Source organism: Mesoplodon densirostris, chromosome 12 (assembly GCF_025265405.1).
Source record: "Mesoplodon densirostris isolate mMesDen1 chromosome 12, mMesDen1 primary haplotype, whole genome shotgun sequence".
Taxonomy (NCBI): domain Eukaryota; kingdom Metazoa; phylum Chordata; class Mammalia; order Artiodactyla; family Ziphiidae; genus Mesoplodon; species Mesoplodon densirostris.
The window spans coordinates 9239047-9262834 of NC_082672.1; the positions used below are offsets into that span (position 1 = coordinate 9239047).

A 23788-nucleotide genomic window follows, 5' to 3' on the forward strand; every position below is an offset into this window, starting at 1 on the left:
GCCCACAAGAGGAGCTGTGTGAACTGAACAGCTACTGCCTTGGACAGCACAGCCCCAGACTGTTCAAGAATCCTTAACAGGGCTTCCCTGGTGGCACAGTGGTTGAGAGTCCGCCTGCTGATGCAGGGGACACGGGTTCGTGCCCCGGTCCGGGAGGATCCCACATGCCACGGAGCGGCTGGGCCTGTGAGCCATGGCTGCTGAGCCTGCGCTCCGCAACGGGAGAGGCCACAACAGTGAGAGGCCCGCGTACTGCAAAAAAAAAAAAAAAAAAAAAAAAAAGGAAAGAAAAGAATCCTTAACAAACACCATACTTTACTCGGGTTTGAAATTGCCAGGGCTCAACCTGTGTGTTTCTGAAACCTCACCGTGCATATGCTCTCCTAGGGCTCTTGTTAAATTGTAGGTTCGGACTCCAGCAGGCCTGGGGTAAGGCTGGAGATTCTGGTTTCTGACAAGCGCCCAGGTGGTGCCGGCTCTGCTGGGTCCCACATTTTGAGTCGTGAGTGTGCAGAGCAGGGGTCTTCGTGGAGGCAGGACCACCCCCAGGAGACAGTGGTTGGAGCCAACAGATGGGCTGGAGCTGCTGGCATTTAGTGGATTGGATCAAGGGTGTTAGCCATCCTTCAAGGTCTAGCCTGCTTCTGCCGTGACTTCTGAATATTCGCCTGGACATTCATGGAGATTGGGGAAGTCTGTCTGACGTGCACACCATGTTCCACTAAAACGCAACAACCCCAAGGAACAGAAAGGTTCAAGTACTAGCTCTGGACCACACTCCTTGCCACTAAAGGAGCTGGAAGGTGAACCAAGACGTTGGTTTCTAGAAGCTGAGTCCTTAACCACTGTATTACTCCACGGAATATGAGCATTCATTTGGTTCCCAAAGCAAATCCAATGAAATAAAAAGAACTCTTCAGACTTCCCTGGAGGCCCAGTGGTTAAGGCTCCATGCTTCTAATGCGGGGGGTGCAGGTCTGATCCCTGGTTGGGGAACTAAGATCCCCCATGCTGTGCAGTATTGCCAAAAGAAAAAGAACAACTTTGATACCATCTCCTTGATGAGGACTCTGAAGTTTAGGGAGTCTTTATGATTATTTAAGATCACTGAATAAGTTAAAGATCCATGACTGTAATTGAAGCCTCACGGCCCCTCACCCAAGGCTCCATCTAACATATCAAGCACATATCACATGTTTAGGCACAGAGTAAACATTCATTCAATGTTTTTGAATAATGAATAAAGTAATAAAAAGGCCTGCCTATGAACACACACTACATTTAAAACACCACAAAGCAATCTCAAAAAAAAGAAGAGCAAAGTTGGAGGACTAATCATGTCAGTGTGGCCTTGGCATAAGGACAAAGAGATCATTGGAGCACAATAGAGAACCTAGCAAAAGATCCACATTTATATGGTCATTTGACTTTTAACAAAGACACCAAAGTCAATGGAAAAATGAGAGTCCTTTTTTTTTTTTTTTAATGGTGCTGGAAGGGACTTGCCCAGTGGTCCAGTAGTTAAGACTCTGCACTTCCACTGCAGGGGGTGCAGGTTCGATCCCTGGTTGGGGAACTAAGATCCCACATGCCCCGAGACGTGGCCAAAATAAATAAAATAAATAATAAATGGTGCTGGAATAACTGTGTATTCATATGGGGGAAAATGAACCTCAATCTGTACCTTACACCATTCACAAAAAGGAATGAGCTGGAGCATGGACCACACATAAAAGCTAAACTTTTATAAAGCTTCTAGAAGAAAACATTGGAGAATATCTTCATGACTTATGGGTAGTTAAGACAGAGAAGTAACCATGAAAGAAAAATCTGACGAATCAGACTTCATCAAAACTAAACACTGCTCATCCAAAGACACCACCGCTTATTATTAATTACTCTCTGTATGAATGAAAATGTTCACAATAAGATGTAAAAAAGAAAACCACCGTCAGAGTACAGCCATGCTTTTCCCAGCTCTCAATCTAAGTAAAATATCACCTCTGCGCTCCATATTATGCTCCAGTTTATCCCACAAGACAACACGGCACTCGGGTTGCCTAACAATCCAATTTGACGTCATGGCAACAACCACACGTTGCGTGTCAAGGATATCAGACAAGACTCACGTGTCTCAAGCCTCCTGAGAATAAAGTGTTGGGTGCTGGACTGGATGAGATATCCTCTTGCTTCAAAACAGGGCTAGTAGGGCATTTGGGACTCTCTTGATTAAGAGGTTTCAGAATATCTGGTGCGCTGACCTTCTGAAAAAGAAAACACAGAATTAGTATAGTACAGTCTGCACCCCAGTTTGAGTTTGTTCAAATGTGATGACTTCAGTGAGCATAGCCTGCATGTCACCAATATGCAAACTTCCGGGTGCTGAGTAAGAGGCCACACTTCCGTTTGGATAAATGCATACACACACATGGCCCCAAGGCAGACATCACCAAGCTTTGGGACATTCATGAACAGTGATGGGTGGCTTACTTATGGATTAGTACAGGTCTTAAAGAAACTGATGTCCACATTTGACCTTATTAATGATGCAGGCATTTAATCACATGAAATACAGTATTCAGCCTGACAGCCTCTAATGTGCTGATAAAAAAGGAGAAAAATCAAAATATGTCTCTAAATTTTATAAAAATATTTTTTTAATAGTTGGTACTTCTATCACATGTACATCTTGTGCTTTCTAATATGGTAGCCACTAGCCACATGGGGCTATTTAAATTCCAATCAGTTAAAATCAAATCAAATAAATTCAACTCCTTGGTTACACTAGACATATTTCAAGTGCTCAGTCACCACATGCAGCAGTGGCAGGAAAGTTCTGTCGGACAGCGCCAGTACAGAGCAGAGAGGTAAACCTCTTCCTGGTTGAAAAGACAAAGTCTCCAAATCGAGACTTTAGGTTCTGACACTGGGTTGGAAGTAGAACTTGGAAATACAAATAGCTGCACTATGGTCATAATTTTCAGGAATAAAAAGCTAAGACTATTACAGAACAAATGAAAGACGTGATTACCTCTAGATTATTGTTCACGCTCTCAATTCCCAGAACTCAACTCAATTCCATCAGACATTTGTTAGGCAACACTCTATTCAATGTGCCGCTGCTCTACGTCCTGGGAGTGGGAAGGAGGCGGGGGGTGGGGGAAGGAGGAGGAGATGCTTGTCTGCCCTCCACAGGCTCACTAGCTCATCAGAAATACACACCATTAAAATGGAAGTAGGAGCAAAGTCAACGGGAAAGCGTGGGAGGCCTTATGCAGAAGAGGCACCTGGGATGGTCTTCAGTGGGAGTGTGACCTGAGTGTGTGTCAAGGGCTGGCTGGGGAACGACCCGAAGGTAAGGCATCCCGAGTGGAGGGGTTGTCGTGATGGTCAGGTATGGAGCACGTTCCTAGACCTGCTAGAGGCCAAAGCAACTGCAGAGATGCAAGAGGCTTGGCAGAGACTTGGACACGAGATCCCACACACACAGTGATGCGTGATGTCGTCCAGAGGACAGGTGGCTCGGGGACACTAAAGCGTGGGCACAGGGGAGGAGACATAGGGCTGGAAGAGCCGGAGATCCAAAGGGAGGATTTCAGAAATGAAGGCGTTAGAAACGGTTTTCCGTATAGTTCTAAAGCCCGTGTGCTACACCTACTGAAGTCTGCGCGCCTAGAGCCCGTGCTCTGCAACAAGAGAAGCCACTGCAACAAGAAGCCCGCGCTCCGCCACGAACAGTGGCCCCCACTCGCCGCAACTAGAGAAAGCCCGTGCGCAGCAACGAAGACCCAACATGGCCAAACATAGATAAATAAATTTTAAAAGTATTAAAAAAAATAAAGATGTACTCTTTATACTCCAACCCTAGAATTATTTAGCATTTATAGATCATGCCATGATTACTGAGTACTGTATAAACATTTGGCTAAATTTCTCTTTAAAACAGCCATATCCTCAAGTGCGGAGAGAGAACGCCTACAAAGTCATGAGCACGTCCTGCCAAGAGCGTGGTGGTGAAGTGGACGCACGCTGGACAGAGGGTCTACACCATGGAGGCTCTCTAGCCACGGCCCCCCCAGTTCGCCCTCACCTCTACCCTTGAGCACCACCAGCCCTTCAGAGAACCCTGCACTCACCCGGCAGGCCCATTCCACTGCACTGCAGCCCGGGAGGGTGGTGCCACGTTACATCAGCTCCAGAACAGCAGGAGCTATGCCTACAGATACTTGGGATGCCCCAGCATGTGGCACATGACGCCAGAAGTGGGAACCGTGCCAGTCTGCAAACGTCGCTGGCATCTCCTGGCAGGCATTACAGGAATGGTCCCTGGAGCAGGCTCCACCTGGCCCTGCCACACTGACCACGTTCCCTCTGAGTCATCTCTCAGCCCCAGAATCCTCATCTTTAATGGGACAGTAACAACACAGACCTCACAGGGTTCTTTAAGGATTAAAAAAGTTACTTTGTCCTCCTATGGGGGGCATATAATGAAGAGGTTAAGAGTTTAGAATCGTACACACCTGGGTTCTGTTCCTAGCTCCACCTTTTACAAGCTATTGCTATGAGACAAGGTGGGCAACCTCTCACTAAAACTCAGGTTCTAGATCTTTATCATGGGAGTAACAATATCTTTCTCAGGAATTTTGTTAAGTATGAAATGTAATAAAGTAGGTAACAATCACTCCATCATGCCCAGAACACAGTGCCACCTAAGCGCACACTGACCCTCTCTTCCATCCATTGATTCAGGGACAGCAGGTAGGGTGGTGGAGACGACAGGAACTCCCCCTTGTTTGCACTTGAGGGTCTCAAAGACCTTCCGTAGACACGTCATGCACCCTCCAAGCCCTGCTCTTACGGTGAGGTTCGAGGACCACGGCAGCAGTGCCTGCTCGCCGGCAAATGCCTTAGAAACACACCCGAGACGCTGCATCTCATGCCCATCGCAGATCTACCGACTCGGAATCTGTATTTCAACAAGATCCCCAAGTGACTCACACACGCACTGAAGTGGAGAATCGCTGCTCCAGAGTTCGGCCTCCAAACTAAGACTACCCACCATTTCTGGTTATGTCAGCAGGTCCGTGTGACAATCTCCCTAAGCCTCAGTTTCCCTAAGTGTCAACTAAGGGTCACATGCACTACCCACCTCGAGGGGTGGTGTGAGGGTAAAAAGAGTCCAGGTAAAGCTTTTAGCAAGAGCCTGGCACATAGTAACAAGTGCTGGCAATTCAGGTTTATACTTAGATAACTTAGGTAGCAGTTTAACTGTTACCTCAGGGCATCTTTACAAGATCACTGTGCTGCTCTGGGCAGAACAGGTATTATCACCTTCATTCCCCGGGGTGGTGGGGGGGACAGGGGGCACTCGGAGGCTCAGGGAGTTCAAGTGATGTGATGTGGATGGAGGCTGGATTTAGCATCTTGAGAGCACGTGGAGGTCCCAGCAGGAGAGTAAGGCTGTGCTCACCCCACCGCCTACAGAACCGTCTGTCTGGGAACATCCTGAATAGAGCCCACGGCTGCAGAAAAGGGCATGTGTCCTGTCCAGCTAACCGAAGCTATCACATCAACCCTGAAAACAGCCAGGTGGTGGCACCTGCCACAGCCAGGTCACCTCAGCTGGACTAGAACCCAGGTTTTCTGACCCTAAAGTCCACTTCCCCTCACTCTCCAGTGCACCTGCTTCTGGCTCGGTCAATCCTGGTGTAAAGAGTAATCCTTCCCCTAAAGGCCTTTACTAGGTGAGACCTCTTCCAGGTTAGTACCTGGAGAGTCCCCCTCACGATCACACCTGAACATGCAGCGTTTATGGTTTCAATAGCTTCCATCAGAGGCCGGGACAGATTTTAACCAGAGGTTACTGGAAGCAGGACATAGGACAGGACGAGTGTATCCACAGACCAGGAATAACTGGGCACATTGCAGGCCTGCCTTTGCCTTTGGTGTGGCCTTGAAGCCAGCAGGCAGCTTCGGGGGTCACGTGGAAGCCCCAGGGGCTTGGAATGAGGTGGAAGCCTTTCCTTGTTCTGAACCACTTTCCAAATTCAGTAAAATTGAATGTTCACCCTCATGTGGCCTGTACCCACACCCCAGCCAATGGACGGGTTTGTAAGTACGCTTTTCAGACTGCCTGATGGTTAACTATGAAGTAAAAGGGCGAAGAAATCTACGGAGAAAACGGGCAGGAGGGTGATCGTGGGGCGGCCGGAGGCCTGGGGTACCCTGGTGGTGACGTTGACCGCGGTGTCGGACTGGCTCCTCCTCTCCGACCGGCCCTCACACTGCCTGGGACCCACAGCTGGGCGTTGCTTGTCAGCGGTCATGTCATTCTGCGACTTGGAGAGTTCTAGAAAATCAAGACAAGGGTGACAGGTGGGAGCGTGCAGCTTTGCCGGGGCCTGTGGGAACCCTCCTCCGGGGTTCCTGCACCCCGAGCTCTGGGGTGGGGAGGAGGGTCCCCGACACCACGCTGGACCCGGGGCACCTGCACAGGACCGAGGGGCTGGATCCTGAATGTGGGTAACTGTGTGTCCCCACGTCTCTGCAGGCGGAGCCACCGTCAGGGCGGGGTTCACGGGCGACCTCCCGACCCAGGTTACTCTGCGTTCAGGGCATACGTCCCGAGTGTCCGGTTGTCCAAATGCAAAGAAGGCAGCCGAACAAACAAGCTGATTTTTTTAGGGGTTCCTTACAAAGACTGTATAACTAGATACCACATCTTGAGGTGAAAGCAAGACTTGGGGTATCCTTATAACCATTTCGGGAAGCAAACCCTAAAAAGATGACTTAAAAAAATTTTTTTTGCAGTATAATCGTCTAGAATAAAGATGAGTAAAGGGAAGAGGAAGGACCCCCACACAGTGAGAGCCTCTCAAAGGTGAGTGCGGCCTTTAAAAAGGGCTTCCTTCTCCCATGAGATCCTTGTCTCTATCTTGAAACTACCTTTAGAGTAGCGCCATCCAACAGGGAGATAATACAGCTCACATATGTCATTTTGAATATTCTAGTAACCTCACTTTAAAAACTAAAAAGAAACAGGTAAAATTAGTTTTAAGACTATATTTCATTTAATGCAAAATATCCAACATATTGTGAAAATATATAATCGATATTAAAATTATTAATGAAAAATTTCACTCGTTTCGCTACTAAGTCTCCGTAATTCAATGTGTATTTCACTCCGGCCACATTTCAAGAGCCACGTGTGGTTAGAGGTTACCATATAGGACGGCGCAACTCCAGAGCACCCCTCTGTCTTCTGATCCACCATGAATCCCCAATGCTTTGCTATTTCTTAGGTATCTCCTGCATGCACTGAGCAGGGGTAAGACTGTGGATCATCCCTTTTCTCCAGAGGAGGTCCTGCACATGCCCCGCCAAAGCGCCCGGGTAGTCATCCTTTCCCCCAAGATGTGCCAGAGCCTCTCCTCTCTGAAGGCAGTGCCAACCACACCGTCCTCAAGTCTACTGTCTGGAATCTTTGGGGCACCCTTCTACACCAGGCAGCTAGAAAGGTCCCAACACACACCAGCCCCTCAGAGCTGTCGCTGATGCAAATACAGGTGGAGGGGTGAAGGGCCCAGGGCTGTGGCTTTCCCCAGGAGACAGAGAGTGGCCCTTCCCCAGGCAAGGTCACCGGCCAGGCCTTGGCCAGGGGGAATGGCTGGCCTGGACGGTGGTAGAAGAACCCCTGGAAAAGCATCCACTTACTTTTCATGTGGGTGGTAACAGACAGAAACAAATTTTCCACAGACTTGTTAAATCCTTTAAACTGACCAAGTTCCTGGAACTAAAAGAGACAAAAGGAGAGAATGAGAGTTATGTCTGATGACCTGTGCTTGCCCTGGCAGCCTCCAGGCCGCCAACCCCCAAACCCTGGCACGCGTGGGCAAGGGTGGGTGTGTGTTCTCGGGTTGTGTGCGGACGTGCGTGTGTGTCTGGGGCAGAGGGCACTGTCCTCTCTTTACTCAGCTTCTCTCCTCTGAGTTTTGACACCTGCATTAAAGGCAGGGGCATCACCATGGGGTTGTTGACAAGATAGCAACTACCTCATAGAAATAACAGCTGACACTTCATGGGCTCAAAGACTGTACCAATTCCTGCTTCTTTAGCCTGCTTCTCTAGCCTGCTTCTCTTAGGACCCCACCCCAGCTCTGCACAGAAGGGATGCCAATACAGGCAGAATGCACGTGACACAAGGGCTGAAGGTGGTACCAGGGACAAGGTAAGCAGACTGGAGCCAAGGGTTAGCTCCACCTCCCAAAACAGAAGAGAGAAGCAAAAGGAAGAGAAACAACAGAAATGGGATCCCTCCCCTCTGCGAATCTCATCCACCCATCCATCCATCCATCCACCCACCCACCCACCCACCCATCCCAGGAATATGTCTTGAGTACATCTGTGCTTGAGTAACTTCAGAGCCTTAAAATCTCTCTCTAGGAGAAAGTAGAGCAGAATTTTGAAGGTCACTCCGGGGTCTCAGTTTGAAGTTGAAAAAAGAATACATATTTTCTCTCTCTCACCAGCAGACAGGTATATCCTCCTTTGTACAGATATAGCCACTCCCCTTAATACAGAGTAATAACAATGAAAATAATCAAGACCATGTGTTTCCATCGCACTTTACAGTTTCCAAGTACCAGCAGAGACGTTATTTTGTTAATTTCTCACACCAGCCATGGGAGGTGAACCAGACGAGAAGAATTATTTCCACCTCCCAGGTGGAAGCCCAGGTAAGTCCCCCATGATCACACAGCTAACTTCCTTGCACGGAAACAGTCCTCGTCTTCTTTATGTCAGCGGCTACAAACCCTCAAAGACACACACGCACATTTCCACAGATACTCCCAGGCCTGCGAATCACACACCTGTGCATCAACCTGTATTTCCCTTTCCACCCCCAGGGACCCCTGACACATGGCAGCCCATCCAGAAGCCCACGCTCAAGGGCACAGTTAGGGGAGAGAACCAACAAAATGACAAGAGTAAAGAGATGGGGATGCGGGGTGCAGGCGAGGACATGGGGTACAGGCAGAAGATGCGTCCACTGACAGTGCGGGGGACGGGGGGATGGTCCCATGGCCCCAGAGCGTGACGGAAGCGCAGACACCAGGCAGGGCCCAGCACTCCCCAGCCTCCGATCGGGGCCCTCATTCTCTCGCCTTATGACCCACTCCAGCCATGGCTGGATCCCTTTGCCGTGAGGCTCAAGCTCGCAGGTCCCCTCTCTTCCTCTACTTCCCTCTCATTTCCCCTTCCCCGGAGGCACACAGAACAGGCACGTTACCCTGCCAGGGCCGCTGCCGCACTGGCTTTCACTGAGAGTGGGTGGAGAAGGAGGAACCACGGAAATTTTGCTGCCGAGGAAAAATACAAGGGTAAGAAAAGAGTTATGTCTTAAAATATTAGTCTTAGAAATACACGACATTTGTATTTATCCTATAATTCAAGTTCTCTGCCTTTTTTTTTTTTTTTTTTAAACACTGCCTCACTTTTCACAAGAGGGCTCAGCAGCCTGCCTGGATGTGCTCTGCACAGGCCCTGATTCCCTGGGGGCTGGATGTGGGAAGTGGGCGTCATGTGGTCTAAGGTCTGGGCACTGCACTCCATCTGTGTGTTGCAAAATAGCTGGGGAGCTCGGGACCGGCTCTGTGGCCCGGCTGCTCTGGCATCCGGGCTCCACACGTGTGTGCCGTGTGCACTTGAGTGTCCTCTCAGTGGACACCATGCAGCAGAATGCCCCAAATGTCATGGATGTAAAAATTGACCATAAGAGCAATTAGAAGTTTGGGCTAAAAGAAGTGGCGGGGTGGGGGGATGGTGTAAAAAAATGAAAAAGTCCTGAGACTGGAAAATCTCACCATGAGCAAGAAAAAAGCTGCTGGTGGAGAGCTTTCAGTGATACTTTAATAAATTCAGCATAGTCAGGTGTGTGAATTACTGCTAGCTTCAGGACGGCTGGGTGTTCAGTAAAGTTACTACGTCTCAGGCCAATGTTCAAATCCACCAATGTTTATTCCACAAACGTCTCCAAGGTATCAAGCACTGGGCAAGATGTGGGCGACATGAATGATTCATAAACGCAAATGCTTGGTTTAGAATCTCACTGGACGTGCCATCAAAAACAATATTTAGTTTCCTTACAAGATTTCAGAATTCAAGAAACAAAATGTTTTGTGAGAAAATCCTACGCTAGCTCCTTCTAGCTTTTCATAAGAATCTGGAAACATCTCTGAATCTTTCTCAGGCACTTTATCATCTTTTTTAAAAAAGTTACATTCCAAAGCAGTGACATCTGAAAGTCAAGAGATCTGTAAGTTCTTTCAGCGCGTCCTTCGTGCTCCAGCCCCTGAGGGCCCAGGACGGCCCGTTCTTTGACAACACTCACCTCAGCTTCTGATAAGATTGCAAGAGCTTTGCTCCAGCGGTCTCCTGCTTGCCTGGAAGAGATAACAATAAAGGTCATTTATTACTAAGAACATAACTTAGATGATGCAGATACAGGACGTAATAGATTAAAATTATTTTTCTAATACCACATCTTGTGATTAAAAAGAAAGACACCATTTTGGGGTGACAGATGCTCTAAAATCAGACTGTAGTGATGCACAACTCCATACATTTACCAAAAATCATGAAATTGTACATTTAAATAGGTGAATTTTGTGTTATATAAATTATGTTCCACTAAAGCTGCTGTTATACACACACACACACACACACACACACACACACACACAGTAAGAGACCACACTTGCTGGAAATGACTGTTTTTATTGAAAGTTGATGCTGGATTAGATTTTTAAATTCTGGATAATTTGAAAACCAGTTCATGCTTCTAAGCTTCCATTCGTCCTTTGGAAACATTTCATAATGGAATGACTACATTCCTTTAAACATTGTTATGGAGATTGAATTAATCTTTTAAAAAATGTAATCTACTTATTTCTAGTTATAGAGGCTAATAAGTTCCTAAATAAGACTCCATCTGATATAGTACTCTTTTTGTTTCAAGGAAAGGGGATTTTATGATGTATTAAGACCCCCAAAATAGAATTCTCCAAGTCCGCAGTTCTGTGAACACAATGTTTCCTGGCCCAGTGCAAAGGGAGAGGTCAGCCCACTGCCACTCCGACCCCAGCTGGAGGCCAGAAGTGGATTCTGCTGCTCTGGGAAGTTCCCTAGAGGCTCCACAACGCCCAGCACAGCTGAGAACGGCCAGACTTGCCATCCTAGGAGGTCAGTGGAGCTCCGGTCTTGTGTGTTCGGAAGGCTTTAATCCATCCCAAAGAAAGACAGGTATTCACGTCTTCTCCGGAGACGTGAGAAAGGTCGGGGATAGTAAGACAATCAGGAATTACAGGGAGGCCTTTGGGAGGAGGGCATATGGCTCTGATATCAAGTCCAAAATCTTTAAGCCGGGGACAGCTAACCCCTCAGCTGACCTTGAGCTGACCGCCACCCTGTCAGGGGTCCTAAATTAGGGGGCTCAGGGAGCATATCAGCCCTGAAATCCTATCTCAGATTTTAAGTCCACCTGCCCGTGTGCATTTTTCTGGGGTTCACAATGGTGGTCACCAAATTCTAACAGGAGTCTCTGAGCCATGTCCCTGCCCCACCACAAAATAATTCTTTAAGAACAAAAAAGGCCTCACCCAAAGGCTGAGTGCTCAACTAGTAGAACCAGCTGGTAATGGGTGAGATCCCATATCTGCGGGACCCACAGGAAAGAAGAGAGCCAGGCCAGAAGCAAAAAGAGAGCCACCCTAAGTGCACTGGAGTTGCGAAAGCAGAGAAAAACAAGGCAGAGAGAAAGGAGAGAGAGAGAGACGCCGTTCGTCCAGCCCGCCCTGGGCGAAAATGCAGAATCCAGGGGACAGGGCGCTGGCGAGCGGTGGGCTGTGTCACAGCTCAGGTGCTGCCGGCCCCTCCCCACTGCCCTGACACCTCAGCCCCTCGTCCTCTCGACCCTGGACTGTTGCGGTCGCTTCCCAGAGGCACAGCCACCAGCTATAGCCCCTCCCTCCAAGCTGATGCTCTCTCTCCTCCGCTTACAGTCCTCCAGTGGCTCCCTACTACCTTCGCCTGAGGTCCCAGCCCCACCGGCATCCCTGGGCCTCCAGCCCTGGGCCCTTGAAGAGCTCCTATTGCCCTACTTACGCTGGGCGTTCTCCACTTACCCCGCCCCATCTCCCCTGGCTAATTGCCTTTCTACCTCCCGCCTCCTAAACCCCAGCTTAGGCCCTGTCGCATTTCTAAATACCCCTCCTGAGCCCCGGGAGGCCCGGCCCACGCGCAGGTCTCTGCTGCCCCCTGCTGGCTGCACCGGGCCGCACCGCCAGATGGCAAACATTCTAGGCTCCATGCCTTCTCTGGCCCATGCACTCAACGTTGCACTTGGGACAGCAGCCACAGACAATGTTAAAGAGTGGGGGCGTGTCTGTGCTCTGAGAGTGGACATCGAAATTTGAATTTCCTGTGTTTTGTGTGTCACAAATATTATTCTTTTGACCATTAAAAAATGTAAAACCCGTTCTTAGCTCATGGGAGGTATGAAAACGGGCAGGAGGATAGGTCTGGGCCGTGGGACCTAGTTTGCCCCACATCCTTGCTGCTCCAAGTGTGGATGGTGGCCCTCGGCAGGGCATCGGTGGGGAGCCTGTGGGCAATGCAGAGTCCCAGGCCAACCCTAGCCCTGCAGGGTGGGCCTCTGCTCGCTGAAGGTTGAGGAGCGCCACCCTGGGGCTCTGTCCCTGTTTATTGCCATTTTGCTTTTTTTTTCCCTTCTGTTCCTCAGCCATTTCTTACCAGAGGCTTCCTTAAAAAGCACTAAATATTTACTTGTTAACATGTGTTTTTAAATGCATGTAACTACTACGAGGAAATGCTCGTGGAAAGACGCCCCCCCTTCCCCCAAGGTGTCCTGACAGGCAGGCTGGAGCCCTGCTCGGGCCGCCTCGTTAGGCTTCACAGGGAGCAGCTGTGGGCCAGGGCCCCCAGGATCCTAGGCTTCGGGGCACATTCAGGGAGGCGCAGTGGCATTTATTAGAAGCTGCCTGTCCGCCAGGGGCCGTGCGGGGCACTCTGCGTGCATTTGCTCCATGGTTCATGGCAGGTGTCACCCCAAGTCTGTAAGTGAACACCGAGGCTCGCGGGTATTGTGCGACGGGTCCCGGGCTCAGCTCCCCCTGCTGCCCCCCACCCTCCGGAGCACACACGACGTCCTGACCTCTGCTAGCAACTCACAGCCCAAGTGGCTACAAAAGAAACTTCGACCAGCATAAGAAAGCTGCTTCGGGGTGAGCTGTGTCCCCTGTGAAAAGATATGTTGAAGCCCTACCCACAGGCAACTGCAAATGTGACCTTATTTGGAGACAGTCTTTGCAGATCAAGTTCAGCTGAGGACATTAGGGCGGGTCCTGAGCCAATAGGACCGGGGTCCTTGTGAAAAGGGAATATTTGGACACAGAGGCTGACAGGCACAGAGGAAAGGTAAGGAGGCCACGGTGGTGTCACAACAGAGGCAGAGACTGGAGTGGTGTGTCCACAAGCCAAGGAACACCAAGGGTCACGGGGAACCGACAGGAGCTGGAAGAGGCAGCGAGAGATTCTCCCCGACCTGAGAGCCCTCAGAGGAAGCATGGTCCCTCTGACAACTTGACTTTGGACTTCCAGCCTCCAGAACTGTGAGACAATACGTCTCTGCTGTTCAAAGCCAGCCAGTCTGCACTTTGTTACAGCAGCCGGGGAAAACTACTACAGAGGTCCCGTGTGATTCGGTCCCTACTGACCTGTCCAGTGCCACCTGCTGCCACCCCCGTCCCATTTGCAGGTCCAGCTGAAGCTGCACTTCCCTGATGCCCCACACCCACGAGACTGCACCTCTTCCACACCACTTGCTCTGTCCTTCTAGTGGTTTATTCTCCAGATTCTAGGCCTGTCCTCACCAGGCTGGTCTCCTCGTGGGTGCCATGCACACTGGCTTTGAAATTCCTCTGACTGCACCACAATCACTGGCATATATGTCTGTCTCCCCCACTAGACGGTGAAAACTTTGAGGACACGGGCCTTGTCTTATGCATCTCAGTGTCCCCAGCACCCAGCAGAGGGCTTGCCATGCAGAGGTGGTTACAATAAATGACAACAATAGAAACCAACACTATTTTAACAATAAGCGTGACATCATTTAATAAGCCGTACCAAATATGGATGAAAGAAGGTCATCATTTTTTCACCACTTGGCCTAATTTCATCCATTTGTTCACATTAATTGCATGTAATACACACGGGCTCTTTACAGAGATAAGGATAACGGGACACAACCTCTGCTCATAAGCAGGAGCTTAGGATGCTGTAAGCATCCCCATGAACCACAGGGCAGAGCAGAGGCTTCTAGAGCAAAAACCAACCTGCAAATGGCACAAGCACATCATTATACATCTAAGTACTACTGTATATACTGTATCTACTTCTGTATCTACTTCTCCATCTAAAAACAATAGGGATAAGGCAACATACTTCAGGTGCTCATAAAAAGTCCTCTAGAATGGATACCCATCTTGAGCAAGGCTCCACTGTGACACCGGCCGAGAACACCAGCTGCCTACCAGCCAGCACCCTGGGCCTCAGGTCCTGCCACAGATGCCATGCCCTGTCACCCCGACACTTCTCCCTGGGGTGACATGGTTCCCAGGAAAGAGGGCACAGGGCAGACTCCCTGGAACGCCCCAGTGCAACTCTGTCGACCAGCCACATCGCGTGGTCATAGGCGGCTGAGAGGCCTCACACCCTGAAGCGTGGGATCTGTGCAGCTTAGTCTTCTTCCAAGACATGGTCGTTACCTTCCCCTCCTACACTGTAAGGCCCCACAGAAGCCCTTCACTACGGAAAGTCACGGACACCCAGAGAGCCATGTCGGACAGTTGTGGAGCGGACAGACGGGGCCAACAAGCGGAAGGGTGGCCGGGCCCAGAGCCGCCTCTCTGCTGGGGCCCATGGAGCGGGAGAGAAGCATCCTTTGTAGGAAACCATACCGTGCAGTTCCAGGTGTGACCCAAAGCAAAGCGCAGGTAGGTCTACCCACACAGAGCCTCCCTGGGAACTATACAAATACACTCCTTCATCAAGATGCTTTGTCCACCCCCTAAGAGTTGGTTGTAATATATGGATTTTGTTAGAACAACACATTTTGCTGCATCTTCCAGAAAAATCATCACAATAAACACACAAACCTGGGACGTCTATGATGTGAACAGTAGCCCCTCAGATGTGGCTCTCTTGTACAGTGCCCAACCTGTACAACTGTATGTGACAGTCCTGAGGGTTGGCCCACACTGGAGCTTAAGTACCCTCCAAATGCTAGAAAAAGGTGACTAAAACCAGAGGTTCGGTGTGTGTGTTGGCAGGGGGTGGGGAGGTATTGGACAATTATAATCTGTTTCAGGACTTTTTTCTTTCATAGGAAAGAAAAGGTCTCTAGGACAATAAAGTTTTAAACCAACCTTTGGCTCACTTATGCAAGGTGGAAAAATTTCTAAAAAAAATTTATGTAAAAAATCCCTCAGAATGTGAAGAATCTTGATATCCTGTCATAAATGGTTTCAGAGCAGGATTCCAGAGCCTTTTAGGTATATTTTAGCCCTTATAGAAGTTTCAGCTTAGATAGCACTGGAGCCAAGACATCATTCCAGGATGAAAGGAGATACAGTGCCCAACTGCGCGTCAGCCACCAATGCCTTCCACAAGAACTGAAATTAATAATAGATTTGTAATCCTGTTGGCAGAAAGTGTATCTCATCCAGTGTCCTTCTGCCACTAGACATTACTCTTCTGCCTAGCTGCAAGAAAGAAAAATAATTTTTCCCTTTAGTTAAGCTCCCTGTATTCTATCAGCAGAAATTCTGGATGGCTTCTGTGTTAATAATAATCTTCAAGATCTGGGCAGTAACTCTTCCACAAAGAGACACTTAAGGTTGAAGGTAACTGGCCAGGCATGGTGCGAACCTGGGGATAACTGGGTATAAACTGCTTTTCCACAGCCTTTAATTTTCTCTAAAAATTGAATGTGGGTTTTAAGAGTTCTCTATCCTAAAGATTCTAAATATTAATCCCTTATCAGATATGCGATTTCCAAATATTTTCTCCCATTTCATGGGCTGACTTTTTCTCTGTTGATAATATCCTTTGATGCACAAAAGTTTTTCATTTTGATGAAGTCTAGTTTATCTATTTCTTTTTTCTGTTGCCTGTGCCTTTCATATCATATCTGAGAAATCACTGTCCTCTCAGACTTCAGACAATACTACAAAGCTACAGTAATCAAAACAGCATGATATTAGCACAAAAACAGACATATGGATCAATGAAACAGAATAGAGAGCCTGGAAATAACCCACACAACTATGGTCAATTAATCTTTGAAAAAGGTGGCAAGAATATACAATGGAGAAAAGACAGTCTCTTCAGCAAGTGGTGTTGGGAAGGTTGGACAGCCACATGTGAATCAACTAAGTTAGAACACTCCCTCACACCATACACAAAAATAAACTCAAAATGCCTTAAAAAGACTTACATATAAGACATGACACAACAGAATTCCTAGAAGAGAACATAGGCAAATATTCTCTGACATAAGTCGTAGCCATGTTTTCTTAGGTCAGTCTCCTAAGGCAATAGAAATAAAAGCAAAAATAAGCAAATGGGACCTTGTCAAACTTGGTTTTTGCAAAGCAAGGGAAGCCATAAACAAAAGACAACCTACAGGCTGGGAGAAAATATTCACAAACGATGAGACTGATAAGGGCTTAGTTTCCAAAATATATCAACAGTTCATACAACAATATCAAAAAAAACAATCCAATGAAAAAATGGGCAGAAGACCTAAACAGACGTTTTTCCAAAGAAGATACACAAATGGCCAATAGGCACATGAAAAAATGCTCAACATCACTAATTATTAGAGAAATATAAATCAAAACTACAATGAGGTATCACATCACACGGGTCAGAATGGCCATCATCAAAAAGTCTACAGATAATAAATGCTGGAGAGGGTGTGGAGAAAAGGGAGCCCTCTTGCACTGTTGGTGGGAATGTAAATTGATACAGCCACTATGGAGAACAGTATGGAGGTTCCTTAAGAAACTAAAAGTAGAATTACCATATGACCCAGCAATCCCACTACTGGGCATATATCCAGAGAAGATGCTAATTCAAAAAGATACATGCATCCCAATGTTCATAGCAGCACTATTCACAACAGCCAAACATGGAAACAACCTAAGTATCCATTGACAGATGAACAGATAAAGAAGATGCGGTACATATATACAGTGGAGTATTACTCAGCCATTAAAAAAGAATGAAATAATGCCAGTTGCAGCAATGTGGATGGACCTCGAGATGATCATACTAAGCGAAGTAAGTCAGACAGAGAAAATGAATAAAATATGTATCACTTATACGTGGAATCTTTTTTCTCAATTACAAATGACCTTATTTTCAAAACAGAAACAGATTCACAGACCTAGAAAACAAACTTATGGTTACCAAAGGGGAAAGGGGGGTAGGGAGGGATAAACTAGACGTTTGGGATTAACAGATACACAGTACTATATATAAAATAGATAAACAACAAGGACCTACTGTATAGCACAGGGAAGTATACTCAATATCTTATGATAAGCTATAATGGAAAAGAATTTGAAAAGAATTATATATATGAATATATATGAAACTGAATATATATATGAAATTGAATCACTGTGCTGTACATCTGAAACTAACACAACATTGTAAATCAACTATACTTCAATTAAGAAAAAAAATCATTGTCAAAGCCAATGTCTTCTTTCCCCTTGTTTTAAGAGTTTTATAGTTTTAGGTCTTATTTTTAGGTCTTTGATCCTTTGAGTTAACTTTTGTTTACGGTGTTAGGTAAGAGTCTAACTTCATTCTTTTTTTTTTTTTTTTTTTTTTTTTCTTTTTGCTGTATGCGGGCCTCTCACTGTTGTGGCCTCTCCCGTTGCGGAGCACAGGCTCCGGATGCGCAGGCCCAGCGGCCATGGCTCACGGGCCCAGCCGCTCCGCGGCATATGGGATCCTCCCAGACCGGGGCACGAACCCGTATCCCCTGCATCGGCAGGCGGACTCTTAACCACTGCGCCACCAGGGAGGCCCCTAACTTCATTCTTTTACACATACACATCCAGTTTTCCCAGCACCCTTTACTGAAAAGGCTGTCCTTTCCCCATTGAATGATATTGGCACCCTTGTCAAAAATCACTTGACTATACAACACAGGGAATATAGCCAACATTTTATAATAACTATAAATGGAGTATAACCTTTGAAAATTGTGAATCACTATGCTGTACACCTGTAACTTATATAATATTGTACATCAACTACACTTCGATTAAAAAAAGTCACTTAATCGTATGCACAAGAGTTTTGTTCTGGGATCTCTATTCTATTCCACTGGTCTACATGTCGGCCCTTATACCAGGGCCTCACTCTTTGGGTTACTGTGGCTTTGCAGTAAGTTCTGAAATCAGGAAGTATGAGTCTTCCAGCTTTCTTCTTCTTTTTCAAGAAACAAACAAAACAACCCAATTCAAATATGGGCAAAGACTTGAATATACATTTCTCCAAAGAAGACATAGAAATGGCCCAATGAGCAGATGAAAAGATATTAAACATCACTAATCATTAGGGAAATGTAAATCAAAACCACAATGATATAGCCACTATGGAAAAACAGTATGGAGTTTCCTCAGTTTATTTCTTTAAAAATAGAACTACTACATGATCCAGCAATCCCACTTATGGGTACATATCCAAAGGAGATGAAATTACTATTTTAAGGAGACATCTGCAGTCCCATGTTCATTGCGGCATTATTCACAATAGCCAAGACACGGAAACAGTCTAAGTAAACATCAATAGATAAATGAATAAAGAAAATGTGGCATACACACACACACACACACACAGGATGAAATATTATTCAGCCATATGAGAGGAAATCCTGATATATGCAACAACATGGAAAGACCCTGATAGCACTAAGCTAAGTGAAATAAGTCAAAGACAGACAAATATCACATGATGTCAATTATATGTGGAATCTAAAACCACTGAACTTGTAGAAATGGAGGAGAATGGTGGTTGCCAAGAGCTGAGGGCTGGGGGAAATGGGGAGATGTTGGGCAAAGGCTACCAACGTTCACTTATAAGATGAGTAAGTTCTGGGGATCTAACATATAGTGACCATGGTGACTATAGTTAACAATACTACGTGTACACTTGAAAGGTGCTTTGAGTAGAGCATTAATATTCTCACCATGACAACAACAAAATGGTACTTAAGTGAAGGATGTGTTAACAAACTTTATGGTGGTAAACATTTGAGATATACACACACACACACACACACACACATATATATATAGTGAAATCGTCAAGAAAAAAAAAAGAATCCATACACAGAAATGAATAAATGTCAGGCTTGTAGATACCCAATAAAGGCAGACTGAATGACTAAAACAACCACCACAATTAGATATCACCTCATACCCATTACAATGGCTCTTACACAACAACAACAACAATAAAAAAGAGAAAACAAGTGTTAGCATAGATATGGAGAAATTGGAACCCTTGTGAATTCCTAGTAGGAACATAAAATGGGGCGGCCACTAGGGAAAAACAAAATGGCAGTTCCTCCAAAAATTAAACATGGAATTACCATTTGATCCAGCAATTCCAATTCTGGGTAAAAACACAAGAGACGTGAAAGCAGGGACTTGAACAGATATTTCAATGTTCATAGAAGCATTATTCATAATAGCCAAAAGGTAGAAGCAACCCAAGTGTCCACTGATACATGAATGGATAAACAAAATGTGGGATATACATCCAATGAAATATCATTCAGTCTTGCAAAGGAATAAAATGCTGATCTATGCTACAACATGGATAAAATTTGAAGACATGCTAAATGAAATAAGGACAAATATATTATGATTCCACTTTTATGAGCTACTTAGAGTAATCAAAATCATAGAGACAGAAAGTAGAAGGGTGGTTGTCAGGGGCTGCAAGAGGGGAGCGGAAGGGATGGAGGCGTTTAATGGGTACAGAGCTGCAGTTTTGCAAGAGGAAAACGTTCTAGAGATAGATGGTGGTAGTGGTTAAAGAACAATGAAAAGTTACTAATGCTACTGAACTGTACACTTAGAAATAGTTAAAATCATAAATTTTATATTATGTATATTTAAAAACAATAAAAAAATGAATCTGGAGTTCTTCAATTTAAAATGATTTCTTGAATAGCCTCATCCACCAGAGGGCAGACAGCAGAAGCAAGAAGAACTACAATCCTGCAGCCTGTGGAACAAAAACCACATTCACAGAAAGATAGACAAGATGAAAAGGCAGAGGGCTATGTACCAGAGGCAGGAACAAGATAAAACCCCAGAAAAACAACTAAATGAAGTGGAGATGACAACCTTCCAGAAAAAGAATTCAGAATAATGATAGTGAAGATGATCCAGGACCTCGGAAAAAGAATGGAGGCAAAGATCGAGACGATGCAAGAAATGTTTAACAAAGATCTAGAAGAATTAAAGAACAAACAAACAGAAATGAGCAACATGATAACTGAAATGAAAACTACACTAGAAGGAATCAATAGCAGAATTACTGAGGCAGAAGAACAGATAAATGACCTGGAAGACCAAGTGGTGGAATTCGCTGCTGCAGAACAGAATAAAGAAAAAAGAATGAAAAGAAATGAAGACAGCCTAAGAGACCTCTGGGACAACATTAAATGCAACAACATTCACATTATAGGGGACCCAGAAGGACAACAGACAGAGAAAGGACCAAAGAAAATATTTGAAGAGATTATAGTCGAAAACTTCCCTAACATGGGAAAGGAAATAGCCACTCAAGTCCAGGAAGCACAGAGAGTCCCATACAGGATAAACCCAAGGAGAAACATGCCAAGACACATAGTAATCAAATTGGTGAAATTAAAGACAAAGAAAAATTCTTGAAAGCAGCAAGGGAAAACCAACAAATAACATACAAGGGAACTCCCATAAGGTTAACAGCTGATTTCTCAGCAGAAACTCTACAATCCAGAAGGGAGTGGCATGATATACTTAAAGTGATGAAAGGGAAGAACCTACAAGCAAGATTACCCTACCTGGCAAGGATCTCATTCAGATTCGATGGAGAAATCAAAAGCTTTACAGACAAGCAAAAGCTAAGAGAAGTCAGCACCACCAAATCAGTTCTACAACAAATGCTAAAGGAACTTCTCTAAGTGGGAAACACAAGAGAAGAAAAGGACCTACAAAAACAAACCCAAAACAATTAAGAAAATGGTCACAGGAACATACATATCAATAATTACCTTAAACATGAATGGATTAAATGTTCCAACCAAAAGACACAGGCTTGCTGAATGGATACAAAAACAAGACCCATATATATGCTGTCTACAAGAGACCCAACTCAGACCTAGGGACACATACAGACAAAGTAAGGGGATGGAAAAAGATATTCCATGCAAATGGAAATCAAAAGAAAGCTGGAGTAGCAATACTCATATCACATAAAATAGACTTTAAAACAAAGAATGTTACAAGAGACAAGGAAGGACACTACATAATGATCAAGGGATCAATCCAAGAAGAAGATGTAACAATTATAAATATATATGCACCCAACATAGGTGCATGCACCTCAATACATAAGGTGACTGCTAACAGCTATAAAAGAGGAAATCGACAATAACACAATAATAGTGGGGGACTTTAACACCTCACTAACACCAATGGACAGATCATCCAAAATGAAAGTAAATAAGGAAAGAGAAGCTTTAAATGACACAATAGACCAGATAGATTTAATTGATATTTATAGGACCTTCCATCCAAAAACAGCAGATTACACTTTCTTCTCAAGTGTGCATGGAACATTCTCCAGGATAGATCACATCTTGGGTCACAAATCAAGCCTCAGTAAATTTAAGAAAATTGAAATCATATCAAGCATCTTTTCTAACCGCAACGCTATGAGATTAGAAATGAATTACAGGGGAAAAAATGTAAAAAACACAAACACATGGAGGCTAAACAATACATTACTAAATAACCAAGAGATCACTGAAAAAATCAAAGAAGAAATCAAAAAATACCTAGAGACAAATGAAAATGAAAACACGATGATCCAAAACCTATGGGATGCAGCAAAAGCAGTTTTAAGAGGGAAGTTTATAGCTATACAAGCCTACCTCAAGAAACAAGAAAAATCTCAGATAAACAATCTAACACTACACCTAAAGGAACTAAAGAAAGAAGAACAAACAAAACCCAAAGTTAGCAGAAGGAAAGAAATCATAAAGATCAGAGCATAAATAAATGAAATAGAAACAAAGAAAACAATAGCAAAGATCAATAAAACTAAAAGCTGGTTCTTTGAGAGGATAAACAATTTGAAAAACCATTAGCCAGAATCATCAAGAAAAAGAGGGAGAGGACTCAAATCAATAAAATTAGAAACGAAAAAGGAGAAGTTACAACAGATGCCGCAGAAATACAAAACATCCTAAGACACTACTACAAGCAACTCTACGCCAATAAAATGGACAACCTGGAAGAAATGGACAAATTCTTAGAAAGGTATAACCTTCCAAGACTGAATCAGGAAGAAATAGAAAATATGAACAGACCAATCACAAGTAATGAAATTGAAACTGTGATTAAAAATCTTCCAACAAACAAAAGTCCAGGACCAGATGGTTTCACAGGTCAATTCTACCAAACATTTAGAGAAGAGCTAACACCCATCCTACTCAAACTCTTCCAAACAATATCAGAGGAAGGAACACTCCCAAACTCATTCTATGAGGCCACCATCACCCTGATACCAAAACCAGACAAAGATACTACAAAAAAAGAAAATTACAGATTAATATCACTGATGAATATAGATGCAAAACCCTTCAACAAAATACTAGCAAACAGAATCCAACAACACATTAAAAGGATCACACACCATGATCAAGTGGGGTTTATCCCGGGGATACAAGGATTCTTCAATATACACAAATCAATCAATGTGATATACCATATTAAAAAATTGAATAAAAACCATATGATCATCTCAACAGATGCAGAAAAAGCTTTTGACAAAATTCAACACCCATTTATGATAAAAACTCTCCAGAAAGTGGGCACAGAGGGAACCTACCTCAACATAATAAAGGCCATATATGACAAACCCACAGCAAACATCATTCTCAATGGTGAAAAACTGAAAGCATTTCCCCTAAGATCAGGAAAAAGACAAGGATGTCCACTCTCACCACTATTATTCAACATAGTTTTGGAAGTTCTAGCCACAGCAATCAGAGAAGAAATAAAAGGAACACAAATTGGAAAAGAAGAAGTAAAACTGTCACTCTTTGCAGATAACATGATACTATACATAGAGAATCCTAAAAATGCCACCAGAAAACTACTAGAGTTAATCAATGAATTTGGTAAAGTTGCAGGATACAAAATTAATGCACAGAAATCTCTTACATTCCTATACACTAATGATGAAATATCTGAAAGAGAAATCAAGGAAACACTCCCATTTACTATTGCAACAAAAAGAATAAAATACCTAGGAATAAACCTTCCTAGGGAGACAAAAGACCTGTATGCAGAAAACTACAAGACACTGATGAAAGAAATTAAAGATGATACCAAAAGATGGAGAGATAAAC

General features: G+C 44.9%; 1 protein-coding gene across 1 annotated transcript in view; it reads right to left on the minus strand.

Annotated features, from left to right (window-relative positions):
- Positions 1-23788, minus strand: part of SYTL3 (synaptotagmin like 3) — a 77108-nt gene that overhangs the window by 27149 nt on the left and 26171 nt on the right. The window contains exons 4-8 of the mRNA XM_060114822.1: positions 10391-10442; positions 9290-9359; positions 7714-7792; positions 6225-6349; positions 2130-2264 (exon numbers count right to left, since the gene is read on the minus strand). Coding sequence (XP_059970805.1) covers positions 2130-2264; positions 6225-6349; positions 7714-7792; positions 9290-9359; positions 10391-10442 — 461 coding nt within the window. The remainder of the gene's footprint in view (positions 1-2129; positions 2265-6224; positions 6350-7713; positions 7793-9289; positions 9360-10390; positions 10443-23788) is intronic.